The sequence below is a fragment of the Osmerus eperlanus genome, chromosome 12 (genome assembly GCF_963692335.1).
Source record: "Osmerus eperlanus chromosome 12, fOsmEpe2.1, whole genome shotgun sequence".
NCBI lineage: Eukaryota > Metazoa > Chordata > Actinopteri > Osmeriformes > Osmeridae > Osmerus > Osmerus eperlanus.
The window spans coordinates 14115880-14131091 of NC_085029.1; the positions used below are offsets into that span (position 1 = coordinate 14115880).

At 43.9% G+C, this 15212-nt stretch overlaps 1 protein-coding gene across 4 annotated transcripts; it reads right to left on the reverse strand.

The window, feature by feature from the left end:
• Positions 1–120: 120 nt before the first annotated feature.
• Positions 121–14840, reverse strand: aclyb (ATP citrate lyase b). 4 transcript variants are annotated; one of them, XM_062474391.1, is made up of 29 exons: positions 14682–14840; positions 11532–11707; positions 10894–11016; positions 9788–9850; positions 9489–9679; positions 9030–9109; positions 8804–8934; positions 8529–8647; positions 8307–8443; positions 8137–8198; positions 7843–7960; positions 7454–7608; positions 6905–6998; positions 6582–6644; positions 6277–6306; positions 5256–5397; positions 4859–5027; positions 4632–4736; positions 4254–4450; positions 4028–4109; positions 3779–3889; positions 3534–3661; positions 3157–3405; positions 2691–2841; positions 2445–2588; positions 2215–2328; positions 1993–2075; positions 1709–1785; positions 121–1543 (listed from the first exon to the last, which is right to left on the reverse strand). In XM_062474391.1, the coding sequence occupies exons 2-29, from the start codon at positions 11688–11690 to the stop codon at positions 1449–1451; spliced, it is 3372 nt and encodes a 1123-aa protein (XP_062330375.1). In that variant the 5' UTR covers positions 11691–11707; positions 14682–14840; the 3' UTR covers positions 121–1448. The 4 variants fall into 4 exon arrangements, with proteins under 4 accessions (XP_062330375.1, XP_062330376.1, XP_062330377.1 ...); XM_062474392.1 differs by having other exon boundaries at positions 11532–11711; positions 14687–14835; XM_062474393.1 differs by lacking the exon at positions 6582–6644.
• Between the last annotated feature and the right edge of the window lie 372 nt (positions 14841–15212).

Below are 15212 nucleotides of genomic sequence, written 5' to 3' on the forward strand. Positions count from 1 at the left end.
CTCCAGAGAAAAATACACTGTCCTACACATTTGTTGCTGTACACACATTTTATATAATGAGTACAGGAATTTTTACAATGATAAATACATAAAAAATGTTAAGCCAGGAGCCACGATAAAAAGTTAACCAAGTCTTTTTTTTAATTAAGATTTACTACAATATAACAATTCTGGGCTTACAAAAGCAGAAACATAACATTTAAATAAAATAAAGCACAAAGAGAACAAACATTGCCAGAAAGTTGTGGAAAGAGTCCTGTGTACATTAAACGTTCTTCACAGAAAGAAAAATGGGTAACTGACAGGAGCCCCACTAAATGCAGTCGTCTAGTAGCTGTATAATGTTTACGACACTCCATTTAAAGTCCACTGTCTTCATGGTCCCTCGCAAAAGGTGCGTTTAAGACTCACAGGGCACATTCATAAAGCATTTAAACCGTTCTCTTTTTGTGATTTGGACATCATAAAACAAAGAAAATACATCTTTATCATCATCCAACAGCCTAATTTGTGATTTCAAGAGTTACAGAAGGCCATCCTCCAAATCCTGGAGGGTGGGTAGGTGAAGGCAGTGCCAGAAACGCACATTAAAGTTCAGGTAAAATTGTATTCCCTGTCGCTATCATTAACACCCAGTGTACACTCCACAGTGGGCTAGCAACCGTTTTATTGTGGGAGGGAAACCCGGATTAATCATGGATGACATGCACACAAACTTATATAACATGTTACTTGTGTTTTGTGCTTTCATTAACTACTGATGTTTATCTCCCAATTCACAAATAGTCTGCGAACTGTACAGTTCCCCTATCATTGTTTGTAGATCTGTAAGTTAGTGTTAATGTAAGATTGCACAACAAAGCTCCCCAGAAAAAATGCCTACTTTCAAGTGCATGCCTCTTGGACACATTTAACAGGATAAACGTAGGAAATCACCACGTTAATCAAACCAGTTTCATGAGACACACGCACGATTGCTATACATACTTATGTGCTGGAAGATGAACATAAATCATCGTTTTAGGATGCCTTAGTACTGGATTAATCAATCAGACTACAACACTGGTGTAAGGCATAAACTGTGCTGCTAATTCCAATTTTGAGATAGGGCAAACTCACCCAAAAGCACTGACAATCAAGTACCAATTAACCCCAGAGTGACCACATTTGGTGAGTGCATTGTTTTGGTTCTTTGTTCATAATTTAATAACTTAGACATCAAGAATAACTTGACTAAAAGAAGCAAAGAGAAGCAAAGGTTCCCCTTTTTCAGTAAAACTCCCAGTGTACCACCACCATTTCCCACTATCTATCTGGAATCATCCTGCCCAGTCTTAATCAAGGCAGCGGTTGTGAATGAAGAGAAGGGTAGAGAGGTGCGAACCGCTGCCTGTCCTTTTTGGGCATTACCATCCAGACGCGTTTAAGATTTACATCAATCTCCATGGTTACATGGACATGTGTTCCGGAAGGACGTAGGAGATGTCATCCCACGGGTGGCGGTATAGGCCCTGTTTTAGCCTCTTCTGGTCCAGGTAGTGACCTATAATCAGAAAAAAAAGTGTGTTAGTCCATTCCTTTACTAGGTCAAACTCAGAGAAGGCTGGCAATATAGCTGCAAATGAGCTGGGAAGATATTAGGGCAGGTTATTTAGAAAGATAAACATTATGCATACCAAGCTTTCTTTAATTTCAATATGGAACTCACCAATGAAGCCCATACTTCTGCCAAGCACAAAGATCCCGTTCAGAGCACCAATCTCCACAAACTCATCCGCTTCATCTCTGGAACACAGCATAAACACAACGTAAGCAAAGGACAGCGTGATGGGCCAGTACACAAAAGGTTAGTGTGACGATGAGAAGTGATACAAGTACACAGTAACAGCACTTTGGAAATTTACATGGAATATATGGAAAGATACTGATGGATTTTGACAGCTGCATGGCCCAAGTCAAGTGCTCCTGTGATACATAGTCTAGTCATCTTACCGTGTAAAGCCACCACATGCCCTGAGAAGGTCCACAAAGGCCACTCCGATAAAACCATCCACGTTGAGGATTAGGTTTGGCTTCTGTAAACCAGCATTACAAAACGATTTAGAAAGAAAATATATGCTTATTACACGTGTTGATCGGAACGATGGCAAAAGCAAACATGTTTTCTGTGGTAGAACATGGAGATGTTGGTGAAAGGTGAACTGGACCTGCTACCTTAGATGTAGTGATCTTCTCCACATCCAGTGCGTAGTCCAGCATCTGGGTAGTGGGGAAGTGTTGCTTCACAAAGTCCTTCAGGATCTGGACCCTCATGTCAGGGTTGTTGATCTATCAACATATCAACAAATAAATGTCACTTAATCAGAAAAGTAACAAACACAAAAAGGTTGTTGGTCAAAAGATGCAATTGCAGGAGGGTACAGAATAATCAAAACACTGCTCACAGATTTGACCCTGTGTCCAATCCCCATGATCAGCTTGCCATCCTTTTTCATCTTGTTGACAAACTCCATGGGGAGCATTCCGCTGTCGAACGCCTTACTAAACTGCTTTGCGGCAGCGTCTAACGCCCCTCCGAACCGGTCCCCCTGAAACACAAGACTCAGTGAAGATCCAACACATCCGGATAACAGTGGCCCTTGTGTCTTGTGGAATAGGTTATCCATTGTGTATGAGAGTCAACTACTCACAATGGTGAGTAGGCCAGAGGTCAGACTAGATATGAGGTCTTTGCCAGCCCGGGCACAGACGATGGTGTTGTGAGCTCCAGAGACCGCAGGCCCATGGTCCGCTGTCACCATCAGGCACATCTCAATGAACTGGCATGCATAGCGCGGTAACCTGCAGGGTCATTTATGTGAGACTAGATTACGTTTTTCAATGATGGACAGTGCACAGGTTGATCAATTGTTATGATCTATATTCTATACCATTCCAAACAGTCCTTTATTTCCAAACACATGACCCAGCAAGCTGAGCCAAAACCACACTTTGCACCTGTCTAAATACTTGACAAACTAGTAATTGTATCTCACCTAATCTTTGATATTACAGTGTGACTGACATGGGTTGTAGTGAGAATGTTGTGCATACACGGGAGGTAACATTTTAAGAATATACAGACAGGAGCCCAGACCAGATGTGTTCCATGCTCACCTCCGTTGAAACCAGAGGAGGCCCAGCACCCCTCCCAGGCCCATCTCCTCCTTGAACACCTCAGTGATGGGCATGCCAGCGTAGATCAGCTCCTGGCCGCGCTCATCACAGATGCTGGTCATGAAGGAGGCCGGCTTGCGAATCAAACCCAGCTCCCTGGCCCAGGAGTAGTCCATAGGCACTGTGGGCGGAGGCACCTCCTGAGCAGGAACAATGGTTCCTTTGGCTACAAGTTCATCATACACCACCCTGATAAATTGAACCAACACAAACATTAGTTGTCAACATGTATTCATAGGGTCGGATTTAAAGAACGGAATTCAATCCCAAATGACCACAAGCCAAAACATCTCAAATGGCACACTTCATGAACTCACTTAATGACATCTCCCAGCTCGTCAAAGCTCCTGGGAACATAGGCCCCGGCGTCCCTCAGGGCCTGGTTCTTGGCCACCGCAGTTTCTGAAGCCTGGTTAGCACAGGCTCCCGCATGGCCAAACTGAACCTGAAAGAGTACAGAGCACACATGTTCAAATCTCAACCTCAAGTTTAGACTTCAACCTACTGGTAAACCAAACAGACACATTGATAACCTTTAACCCTGCCACAGTTCCCCACTGACCTCGGAGGAGAACATGGTGGCACAGGTGCCTATACACCAGCACACCACTGGCTTGGTAATTCTGCCCTCCTTGATGCCTTCACATATCTTGTATTCTTCTGTGCCTCCAATCTGCACAGTAAGATTAAGAGACAGAGAGAAAGAGAGCAAAAGGAATGCTTGGAAACCATTCAATCAGTGTCTATGACAAATGTAAATACCCGTAGAAGCCATGACTAGCTTTCATGATCTACAGTAAAATCGTCTTACCTCTCCCAAAACAACAATCATCTTGACCCCTGGAGTGTCCTGGTAGCGTAGGACATGGTCCATGAATGTAGAACCTGGATACCTGGAGACCAATGAGATAAGTAATAAGGAAGCATGAATTCAAGCAATACAAGCAATCAACTTTTCAGGTAATAGCCTGAGGAAAAGTGACAAAGTAAAACAAAAAAAAGAAAAACCTGCAAACCCCTTCCCTCTTCTTCCTCACCTATCCCCGCCAATGGCCACCCCCTCGTAAACTCCATCGGTAGTGCGGGAGACGATGTTGTTGAGCTCGTTGGACATCCCTCCCGAGCGAGACACGTAGGCCACGCTGCCAGGTCGGTACAGCTTGGAGGCCAGGATGTTGTCCAACATTCCTCCAGTGTTGCCGATCTTGAAACAGCCTGGTTTGATTCCTCCCACCTGGACAGATGACGTTAGACTGATCAAACACTCAATTGTCTTTGAGACGTCGCTCTATTCACTCCATGTATACTGCGACTCCTGAGAGTTTACTCCAAACGTAGGACAGTGACACAATGTATGACCTCAGGATCACAGAAATGATGAAAGGCTGAATATGGCATTTCCCCTCTGGGCTTACCGTGGCTGGACCAATGATTGTGATGCCCTTCTCATCTGCCCTCTTGATCAACTTCCTGGTTAGGGCTTCAGGGATGCCTTCAGCAATGATAGCGATGGTGTGAATCTAGGGGGAAAGTATATCAATTTATGCAAATATTTCAATGAAAATTAAATGAAGATTATTCTCTGGTCTACGGTAGGTGTCTGATGTAAAAAATCAGGCACATCATAACACCTAGCCCTTACCTGTGGGTACTGCATGGTTTCCATGGTGCTATCAAAAGCTGAGCGAAGCGAGGCAAAGCTGATGAGCACATCCACCTCAGGATGCTTCTTCATGGCGTCGGCCATGTTCTTGTACACAGGCAGCAGTATCTCCTTGTGGCCCCAGTAGAACTTCTGCTTGTGGTCGCCACTAAGTAAGCAGATTCATGGCTTATAAGAGAAAGTGTAAAGTAGTTCCCATGCCAACACACTGCATGGTTAAGAAAGGGTTGTGTGCTGTATATTAAACTTTAATTGAATATAAACAGTAATGGCTCCAAACTGAGGTTTGTGGTTATCTAGCTTGGGTTGATGGGTACTGCAACGAGATCGACAGCAGTAACCAATTGTTGCTAGTCACGGCTTTGGCGGGACCTACGTGAAAGGGTAGACCATGGCAGCCACTGAGGGCTCGTCTCGCGAGCACACGTAGTCAAAGTCCAGCATGCCCTGCACTGCCCGCGTCTGCATTCCCCACACAATGGACTTGGTGTGGCTGCTAAACAGTGTGGTCGCCTTTGCTGAAGGCGACAGAGAGCAAGCAAAAAAAAAAGAATTTAAACACTGAGGCGTGAACAGATCAACCATGTAAAGATATTATTTGGGCATCATACATACACAAATATCAGGGAAATATTTAAGATGTTATTTGTTCAAACATGTTACTTGGGAGGAAGGTGTCACACATTACAGGAGACACAAACACAATGGAAGGAGACAGGCTTGGTGTACCCACAAAGTTTGTTTCCAGTTTTAAACTAACATACAACAAAACACAGACAAGCAATCGTCTAATATCTTTGAGAAGGCAACCAAGAACACGCCTTTACAAGGCTGAGAGCAGAGCCCTCCCATTTTCAAGTCTCTGGAATGAATTCCCATTTTGTCTGCACAGGTCTTTGACTTGGTGTTTGAGCAAGGAAGGGGAAAGCCACACTGACCACATTGTACCAAACCCAGGTCAAAAACACTGGTCCAATAGTTGAAGAGCCATACTAGCCAATCAAAGCAAGACCCTGTCATTAAGTGCATCTTAGCCCTTGTGTTATCTTCGGGTCATTCTGACCCATCAGTCGTTGTGACCCACCGTTGTATTGCGACAACTCTACCGCATACAAAAACAAAGTGAAGCACTTTCTTTTAACCGTTGGGCTGTCTCAGACCCACACCCACATTGTGAAGGTTAAAAGAAAATTGTTTTTATATTGGGTAAATTTGGCTAAACACAACGATGGTTCGTTATGAACCTTTGGGTCATGTGACCCGATTCCGAAGGCAGTTTAACAAGGGTTAAACGTCCCAGTGTTTTTGTCCCAGGCCAGCACTATATCAAGAAAGGGAGGGTGGAGAAACAGAGGACAAGGGAAAGACAAACAGCAAACTAGCACACCCTTCCCTACCTCCACTGCAGCCTGAAGAGGCCTTTGCTTCTGTGACCCAAAGGGGGACAACACAAAAAAATAATGACACATAAGAGACAAAAGAATAAAGAGCAAAACCATCAGAATCAAATGTCACTACATTCGCTACATTGGGATCTGGCTCTCGTGTGCGTTTTAACTGGTTCACTGAAAGCCTCAGAAATGCTATAATGGAGGCTTATAATACACAGAATGCAATACACAATGCATGTCTAAAGTGCAACTGGAAGCACCAGAAAGGACCAGAATGGTTGGAGGCAGTCAGGATGCAGATCTAAACATACCTTTGCAGTCTCCTGTGAATGAACCTGCACTCCTCAAGGGCCACAGCAGAGAATTTAAACTGTCTTATAGATATGAATATGATACAGGAGGTAGCCAAGTGCACCAAAACCAGGGAGAAAAGGGGAAGGAAAAAGAACATTAAAAACACAGGGTGAGATGACAGTGGAGGTAGAGAGAGAAGGGTGAAAGGGAAAGCCGGGACAGCAGGAATGAGAAAGCAGAAATGTAAGGGGGTGTGTGGTGTAAGACGACGCATGAGGCCTAGCCACCCTGGGTCTTAAAAAGTCTAAGGTTCAAGAGGAGGAGGATGTGTGTCGGTTACCTGCTGGGAGTCCCTCCTTGGGCTTTTTGGCTGGCGTGGCATCGTTGGCTGATTTGGGCTCAGAGAACGATGCTGTCCTGGTGGTGGCTGGAGTCTGAATGGAAGGAGGGGACCAAAGGTGGACACATAAAGATCTACAGTAGAGTGCTTGCTATTTTTGTACTAAAAGCAAATCCATACACTAGCAGTAACTGCTAGTTATTAGTAGGATCACCCATGACAATCTAAATCTGGAGTAGCAGATGAAGGTTGTGTCTCTAACTTCATTGACTAATTTTACATTTGGAATATAAAACTATCTGCATTTAAACATAAAAAGCTTGCATTTTTAAGAGAAAAAACGACATTTACTATACTGACGGGGCTCTAATGTCAATGCTTAAGGTAACAGCACCTGGATGTGACAGTGAGAGCTTGGCTGTTATGGGGGAAGGGACGAGAGAAACAGACAGTGGTGAGGAGTGAGCAACAGTGAGAGGAGGAAGAGATAAGGAGAAGAGTGAGGAGGGGAAGAGGAAGCAAGGAAACAATCAGGCAACATAGACGTACAACAGCGTTGTTGCTGGAGTTCAGGAGGAAGTTGGCGGTGTGGGCAGCCATGGGAGGCTGGTTAGGTATTGGTCGATGGCCCAGTGCCATGCCAACGATGGCTGTCATGTGGGTCTCTGTGCCAAAGACATGGATGGGGATACCAGTGGTCTTCCCTGTAGGGGACATGGATACAATTATGGGTCCATTATGGTTCTGAAAACGCAGAAATCTCTTATAATTAAAGGCTACAATGTTCCATTCTGGTAAACCCGTTTGTGGCTGTGTGTGGTGGGAGAAACAACTTGTCTTACACTAATGTGTGAACTCTCTGTTCTAGAAATTGTTATGTTGTTATAATGTTCTACTTTCAAGGACCTAAAATTGTGATTTTAGATCTCAGAACTCACCCACTTCTCCCATCACCCTCAGCCCCTCCTGGTAGTTAGGGCCGCCACGACGAACAAAGATGGTCACTTCGTTCTCCTTCAAAGGTCCCTGGTAGTCTTTGATGGCCCTGACAATGCCCTGCGGAAGAAAAACGAGGGTCAGAGGTCAAAGGGGAGTCAAAACAAGAGTTCAAGTATGTTGAGGTTAGGTCAGGGCTCATTCAAATCATCTCAACTTTCAACACAAAACTAACAGTTGTGTCCACATGAAAGTACTATACTTGTAGTTGTGGAAAATCTGCTTGCAAGTTTTACCTTGAACGTGGCTGCCACATTAGTGAAGTTTGCGATGCTGCCACCAATGATCAGAACTTTCCCTGTCAACAAAAGAGACAAAAGTCGTAAAGAACATGACATGAAAGAGCTAGAGGGCTAAAAAATAAAGAAAAGTTGCCTGTAGGTAAGCATGGCTCATGCCAGCCCACCTTCGTGGTGCTTCTCTCTGGTCATGAGGGAGAGGATGGTCTTGGCGTAGTCGTAGGTCTGCTGTTCGCTGGGCGCTCCAGAGTACTCCCCATAGTTGGCCAGCTCATCCACGCCGCCAAGGTCACAGATGGTGTCACTACACCGAGGAGAAGGAGTGAGGTTTCGCCACCATGTGACCAGCAGAGAACCACTAGCATTCTGCTTCGACCTCTCCCCTGTACCTGTACACGACAGAGGCTCCTCCCCCTGCCACCATGGTCCAGATCCGACCTTGTGGGTTCAGCAGGGTGAGCTTCAGGCTGGCACCACTCTTGGCATCCAGGTCTGCAATATATGCCTCCTAAAACAGGGGTACCCATGCACATAACCCAGGAAGAGTTAGCACGGTCTGCATGTGCATCAGTCGACAGCATGCCCTTACTCATGATTAAATTCAGATATTGTCTAAATTCTCACTTTCCCAGGCCCAATCATCATTGTCCTCCAAAAATCTCACCTCAGGGTAGGCTTCCCTGCCGAAGGGTGGGGGGAACTCCACATCACCCCACTTGGCCTTGCAGATGTAATCTGCTGTGGCGTCGATCTTGGCCGCCATGTCAAGAACAAACACACCATCGTGGGTGATGACTGAAGGAAAGAAGCCATTGTGAGTCTAGACAAGGCTTCCATTTGAATAGCATGAAGGTTACAGTTTTTCAGGCACAGAAGCCAGGAGGACGTACCAAGTGGGTTGATCTCCAGATAGGTAAAATAAAGGTCTTCATAAAAGTTGAAAAGACCTATTATGAAACTGGCCAGAACCCTGGAAAAACACAAACAGAAAGCCATTAGTATTTTCTTGATAATAATGGCCTAGATGGTTAACAACATCCTGCTTCTCCTACATTTGTACCCAGCTGGCAGGTAAAGGAGTAAAACAAATAAAATATATAGTGCTTGTGAGAGGCCAGAAGTCCATAACAGCATGTCTAATCAAAAGCACAAAGATAATTCCCAGAACTGTTCTTCCAAAAAGGGAAACTAGATCCTCCAAGCATGACGCTTGCATGTTGTTGGAGACTGGATTCCCATGAAGCAAATACACACCTACTGTATGCAGTCAATGTAACGTCAGAGCCATAGGATTCATTTGAGCACTTGCGCAATGATCATTTTCAGACAGCGCGTGTATTGGTTCTTACTCTTGCTTATCCTCTGGTACATGAGTGAGCAGCTGCTCTTTGATCGAGTCCACGCTTAGCTTGTCGTCCACGGCGACCAGAAGCTTTTGGGCCTTGGCGTCGACGTCCCCCACGTCGACGCCGCCCTCGTGGTGGAACAACACATAGTCACCTTCACGAGTGGCGTAGATGCATACGTAGAACTCCTGTTCCTGCGGGAGCAGAGATGTGGAGAGGGGTGAGCTAGTGGCAGACACACTCAGAGAATGTACGAGGGAGATGTACTTTACTGGAGAATGTACAGCCAGGCCGACACTTACCTGTGTATGTGCCACAAATGGTTCGATTAGGAAATTCTTTAGAACGCCTTTTGCTTTTCCCACCTGTGAATACATATATATATATATTTGATCAACTTCATGGGAGGATTATATGGAAGCTTCATTCTTTTAGAAGAATTTCCTTTCATTTATCACATACTGGGGGGAAAACTTGTGCATAAATGTACTTCCAACACTTGAGGAACAAAGGAAATGGAAAAGCTACAGCCCATTGCAGCTGTTTTGACAGCGTCCCGCTCTTAGAGCAACCAAAATAGCTTCACAACAGTGACATAACATACCCTTCAACCCCTCCAGCGCTAAACATAACTCCAACCTTTCTGGGCTCCAAGATTTAAAGACCAATGGCAACCTAAGATGTTCATGTTTGCATGCTGTCAATTCCTGTCCAGGTGCTGGTAAACTGTGTTCATGGGGTAAAGATGGGACATCTTGCATGGCTCTCACTTCCTTCTTCTTCAGTCTTTCATATTACCACATTAGATGGTTATTTTCCAGTTGGAGTCAACTGTGCTACTTCAATTTAGAACATGCCTTATTCATTTAATACTCATCACAGCACACGTGGCAACAATAAGAAAGCAATAAATGGCTGGTTAATCTATAGTGGCCTGATGAGGAGACACACATTCTGCTTGTTCTGTCCTTGTTCGTTGGGCCTAGGGCATCACTCTCCCCTCCTCTCCCCCTCCCCCCCCCTCTCCCCCCTCTCCCCCTCCCCCCCTAGCTGGCCTGCATAGCACTGCACAGTGCTTTGTGGATTAGCTACCCCTGAAGAAAAAAAACCCACCCGTCCACATGCCATACATTCACAGCATTAACAAGGACAGAGAGACACACACACACAGATGAGGCGACTCCTCCACCATAGTCAGTTCTGATAGGCAAGCAAGACAAGTTTCATTCCTTAAGCTTTCCCTTTTACGACATGAAATGAACCAGAGTGTGAATCAACACTGGTCAGTAGAATTATTTTTTGCCTACAACTGCATAGAAGAATACGTCGAGCAATTCCCAACAGTACCTGCCTCTCAACTATGTCACTGCAATATTGTATAACGAATGAGAAAGGTCCATCAACTCACTGTGGTCTCCCTCATGAGGCGCTGCCTGACCCACTCCTGAACACCGTCCAAGTCCAGGTCGACACCCACCAGGCCCAGCTTTCCTCGACGTTTGATCAGCTGGTCTGGCTTGACCACCAACCTCTGCGGGGCGGGAGGGGGAGATTAGCATCTAAATACCATTTTAGTTGATGCGGTTGATCAAGGGTTTTTATGTGAAGCACATTGAGTCTTCCTCGTGTATGAAATGTGCAATATAAAAGTTCCTCGCCTTGCCTTACTTGACAGCCCTAATAGCAGCCTATCTTATAATGATGAATTGTTTGTATATTGTGTAATTTAAAAACTGAAATGTATTGGATTGCATCCTAGTCTAAGTGCATCATAAACTATAAACAATGCTGGAAAACAAAGCTTTGAGCTGGTCATTTACATTTAGTTATTTAGCAGACGCTCTTATCCAGAGCGACTTACAGTAAGTACAGGGACATTCCCCCGAGGCAAGTAGGGTGAAGTGCCTTGTCCAAGGACACAATGTTATTTTTCACGGCCGGGAATCGAAACGGCAACCTTCTGATTACTAGCTCGATTCCCTAACCGCTCAGCCACCTGACGCCCTTCATGCAGGACAGGAAGTGGAGTGAGCGGAGTGGCCTCACCTCAGAGAGCAGCCAGGGGTGGTCCTGTATGATGCGACCCCAGTCGGTCTCCGCGGTGACGCTGGCATAGCGGAAGCGGTTCTGAACGGCTGCCGAGGTACAAATGTGCTTGTAGAGGAACTCCTTCCCCGTCTGCTCCGAGATGGCCTTGGCAGACATGGATGAATCACTTGCTACTCGCTGAGGAAGTGAGGGGGAGGAGAATGGAAGAGAGAAAGGGGGTCTGTTAATCTTGGCCTATATGAATTGAGATAGCCTTTATGAACAGGAAGTGCTTCTGACTGACTATCTTTTGATAGTTTGGCAGCTTGTGGTTTGTTAACATATACCATATGACAAACTGGACCGGACATTAAATTGTCCCAATAATTTATTCTACCAGAATTTAGAATATGTGACTTTTTAACAACCTAGTGGACTATTAAAGCACTGTATTTAGAGCTTTGGAACAAAAGTTTGCATACAGCGTGGCTTGAGGAGAACAAGGGGTCATAAAAAAACATGTCCAGTCAAACAAGCTAATCGGTGTGTGAAGAGTTTCTCAAAGAACACATTGGGACTGCTCCATGGGAACCAGACAAAACAAAATCAAGAGAAGGTCTGTGTTTCAGATAAGCAATTAAGCTAAATTAATAATTTGGATCAGTTTACAGCAACAGTCTAGGAGTAATATGCTGGGTGTAGGTACTCCAACCAACAAGAAGGAGGATCTTTAGATAGACATTTGACAATGAAGATTCCCCCAGCCTTACATGTAAAATGTGTGTAGTGTGATGGTGACCAGAGTACAGCCAATACTACCAATTCATTTACATTTACATTTAGTCATTTAGCAGACGCTCTTATCCAGAGCGACTTACAGTAAGTACAGGGACATTCCCCCGGGGCAAGTAGGGTGAAGTCAACGTCATTTTGGCATGGCCTGGATTCGGACCGGCAACCTTCTGATTACTAGCCCGATTCCCTAACCGCTCACCCACCTGACTCCCAGTAAGTTTGTTAAGATGAAAAAAAAATCATATTAACTAAGCTTAGAAGTAGCATTAAATAGTATTTCACCCACATTTTGGGATTTCTCATGATCTATCACAATTGTTCAGCCCAAAACAACTCTAGAAGCATCCATTCGAAAAGAATGTCTGATATTTCTGTTCAAGTGACTCCAGTGGGAAAAGGCTAGCACACCAATGTCTGCACATGTTTAGGTTTTCATCATCCGAATGACCCTATATATAAACAACTGGTCTACAAAAATTCAAATCAAACATCAACAAAAGTCAGACAATTTCTACAGCTAGCATACACACCAAGTTCCGGTCCCCTTCCTTCAGTCAACAAAACACCTTAGAATGTTCTGTACACAAACCAAGAAAGCTAATAAAAGGCACACTGTATGTGGCACATTACCGATGCAAACTCAATCGTAGGAGTCCTAGGCTAATTCAAAACACATGCTGTACTGAGCTGAACGAAAAGGACCTTCATGTTTATTTTTATTAGTCAGATCAAATGTCAAGGACTCACCAACATTTTTAAACACAGCACGGTAGTTATTTTGCACAAACAACGATGACTTTTATTGAAGTCTCAAGAACATTTCCAGAAAGAGACAGGGAAAGAACGACCATTGAATTTGATTTTGCCAACAATACTTTGTCAGTAATATTCCAATATCAATTAATAGGTGTAAAACACCACAATGAGGAATTAAATTAACAAAGCAAGCATCCAAAACAAGAGCACTGGATTGGTCAGTTCAGTCTTTTTTAACGTCATGTAAAACTGGACAGGCAGGATGCTACCGAGTTCACTACTACAGAGGCAATACAGATAGTCTGAACAAACTATACATAACCTAGGCCTTAGATTAGATTTGAAAGATTATACAACTGCTTATCCACAGCTCCATGACAACTATCAGACATTATAAGGTTATTTTACATAAGACTATTGTATATTCACAAAGGATGAGTAGAAATTATGAATATTGTGTTATTATGACAAAATTATTTGTAGGCCTTTCTTGTGAAAGTTGACTTCCGCTAAGGATACAGTACCGGTAGTTTACATTCCTCCCAAAACATTGATGTAAGCTGAAAGACCAGCTAAGCTTGTCCAACTCTAGCAATGCTTTACTCACATACCCATTCATTGATCTGAAAGGCCAATCTAGAGCCTTCAGTTTACAATTTCCGTTTGTGGAAACACAGGATGGGCTCTAGACTCCAAAACGTGGAAATTGTTTTAACAGTCCTCCTGTACTTGCTCTGTGAAATGCCATAACTACTAATATAGGGCTATTGATGAGCACATTACTCTCCTATCATATCCCTACCCTGTAATGACTTGCTCAGGTTCTTAACTTGTTAACTGATTGTTTCTTAGTTACTGCAGACAAGTTATGGACCATCTGAAAACCAACAATGACGACAATCACTTCATCTACACATTAACCAACAATAAGCCTAAACCATGGGCCTACTTAACAGCTAGGTAATTTCCCAGTGACAGATGGCAATAAATGCCATCATCGTTGTTTTTGCAACCAAACTAGTAAACTGCTCGGTAAAGGCTGAAGCCTTGCTGGCAACATAAATACCTAGCTACACACCATTTGGGCCAAGGAGGGGACTGTTAGAGAAGATGCTGAGGACCCAAGCCTAACCACTGACTTAGTCGAGACAGTAGGAACAATCATGGCCGGTTACTTTGCGAGTATAGCATAGTTTTGTCGGGGTTCGGTATTCCAGCCACTGACTTTTAGAAAAGTAACTCCCGATCAATCAGAAACAAATAGAATAGAAAAGCTGTCGTCTACCCAGACAGTTAGCTAAATAACTGGATGTTTGTTAGCTTAGCCTGCAGGAAAAACTATATCAATTCAGCATCAATATGTAGCACTAATTAGGACTTGGATTAAATATGCATTGTCACTGGTCTGAAAATCAAGATGTGCTTGCAATAGACAGCTCAGATCTGGCACGGACACCAGCAGTCACTTCATGTTTCAGCTGCATCACGCAAGTTAATAGTGCGCATGTAGCGACCGCTGCTACAGTAGCTAGCTGGCTAAATGTACGATAGATGTTCGTCCGGGATATAGATCTGTTCGTACACTTCAATAGTTCAAATATATTGTGAAAATGGGACATTACCTTTTTTATATGAGATTTTCCACGTCCTAGAAGTGGAGGGGTCGTGTCCTTAAAGCAACTGAAGAGCTTGTTGTCTAGTTTTTAAATGGACCAGTCTGCGCTAAATACAGAAGTCCACGCATGCCACTTCTCTCTGTCGCCCCATAATCTGGCCATACGATTACACGATCTCTTAGCTGTTCCCATTGGTCGACACAATCACGTGTCGATAACGCAATATGAAATCAGACAAATCATTTATTCAAAATAATTTCCTCATACCCAAGTCACTAATAAGAATTCGCTCGTTCGTCTGTAGTTTCAGAAAATGTATTTGCCAACTTACAATACTGAAATGTATGGGTAAAACGTTATTGAAGGTTACCTTATTTTGTCATAATTACGTTACCGGTATCCTGGTAGTCTTAGTATTCAGTAAAAATCCACCTGCCTGCACGAATGACTCAACTACAGTTCTGTGATAAACCTGATTCTTGAAATTGTCAATTAGGTTAAAATAAACAAAATACTTCACATTGTTTGATGA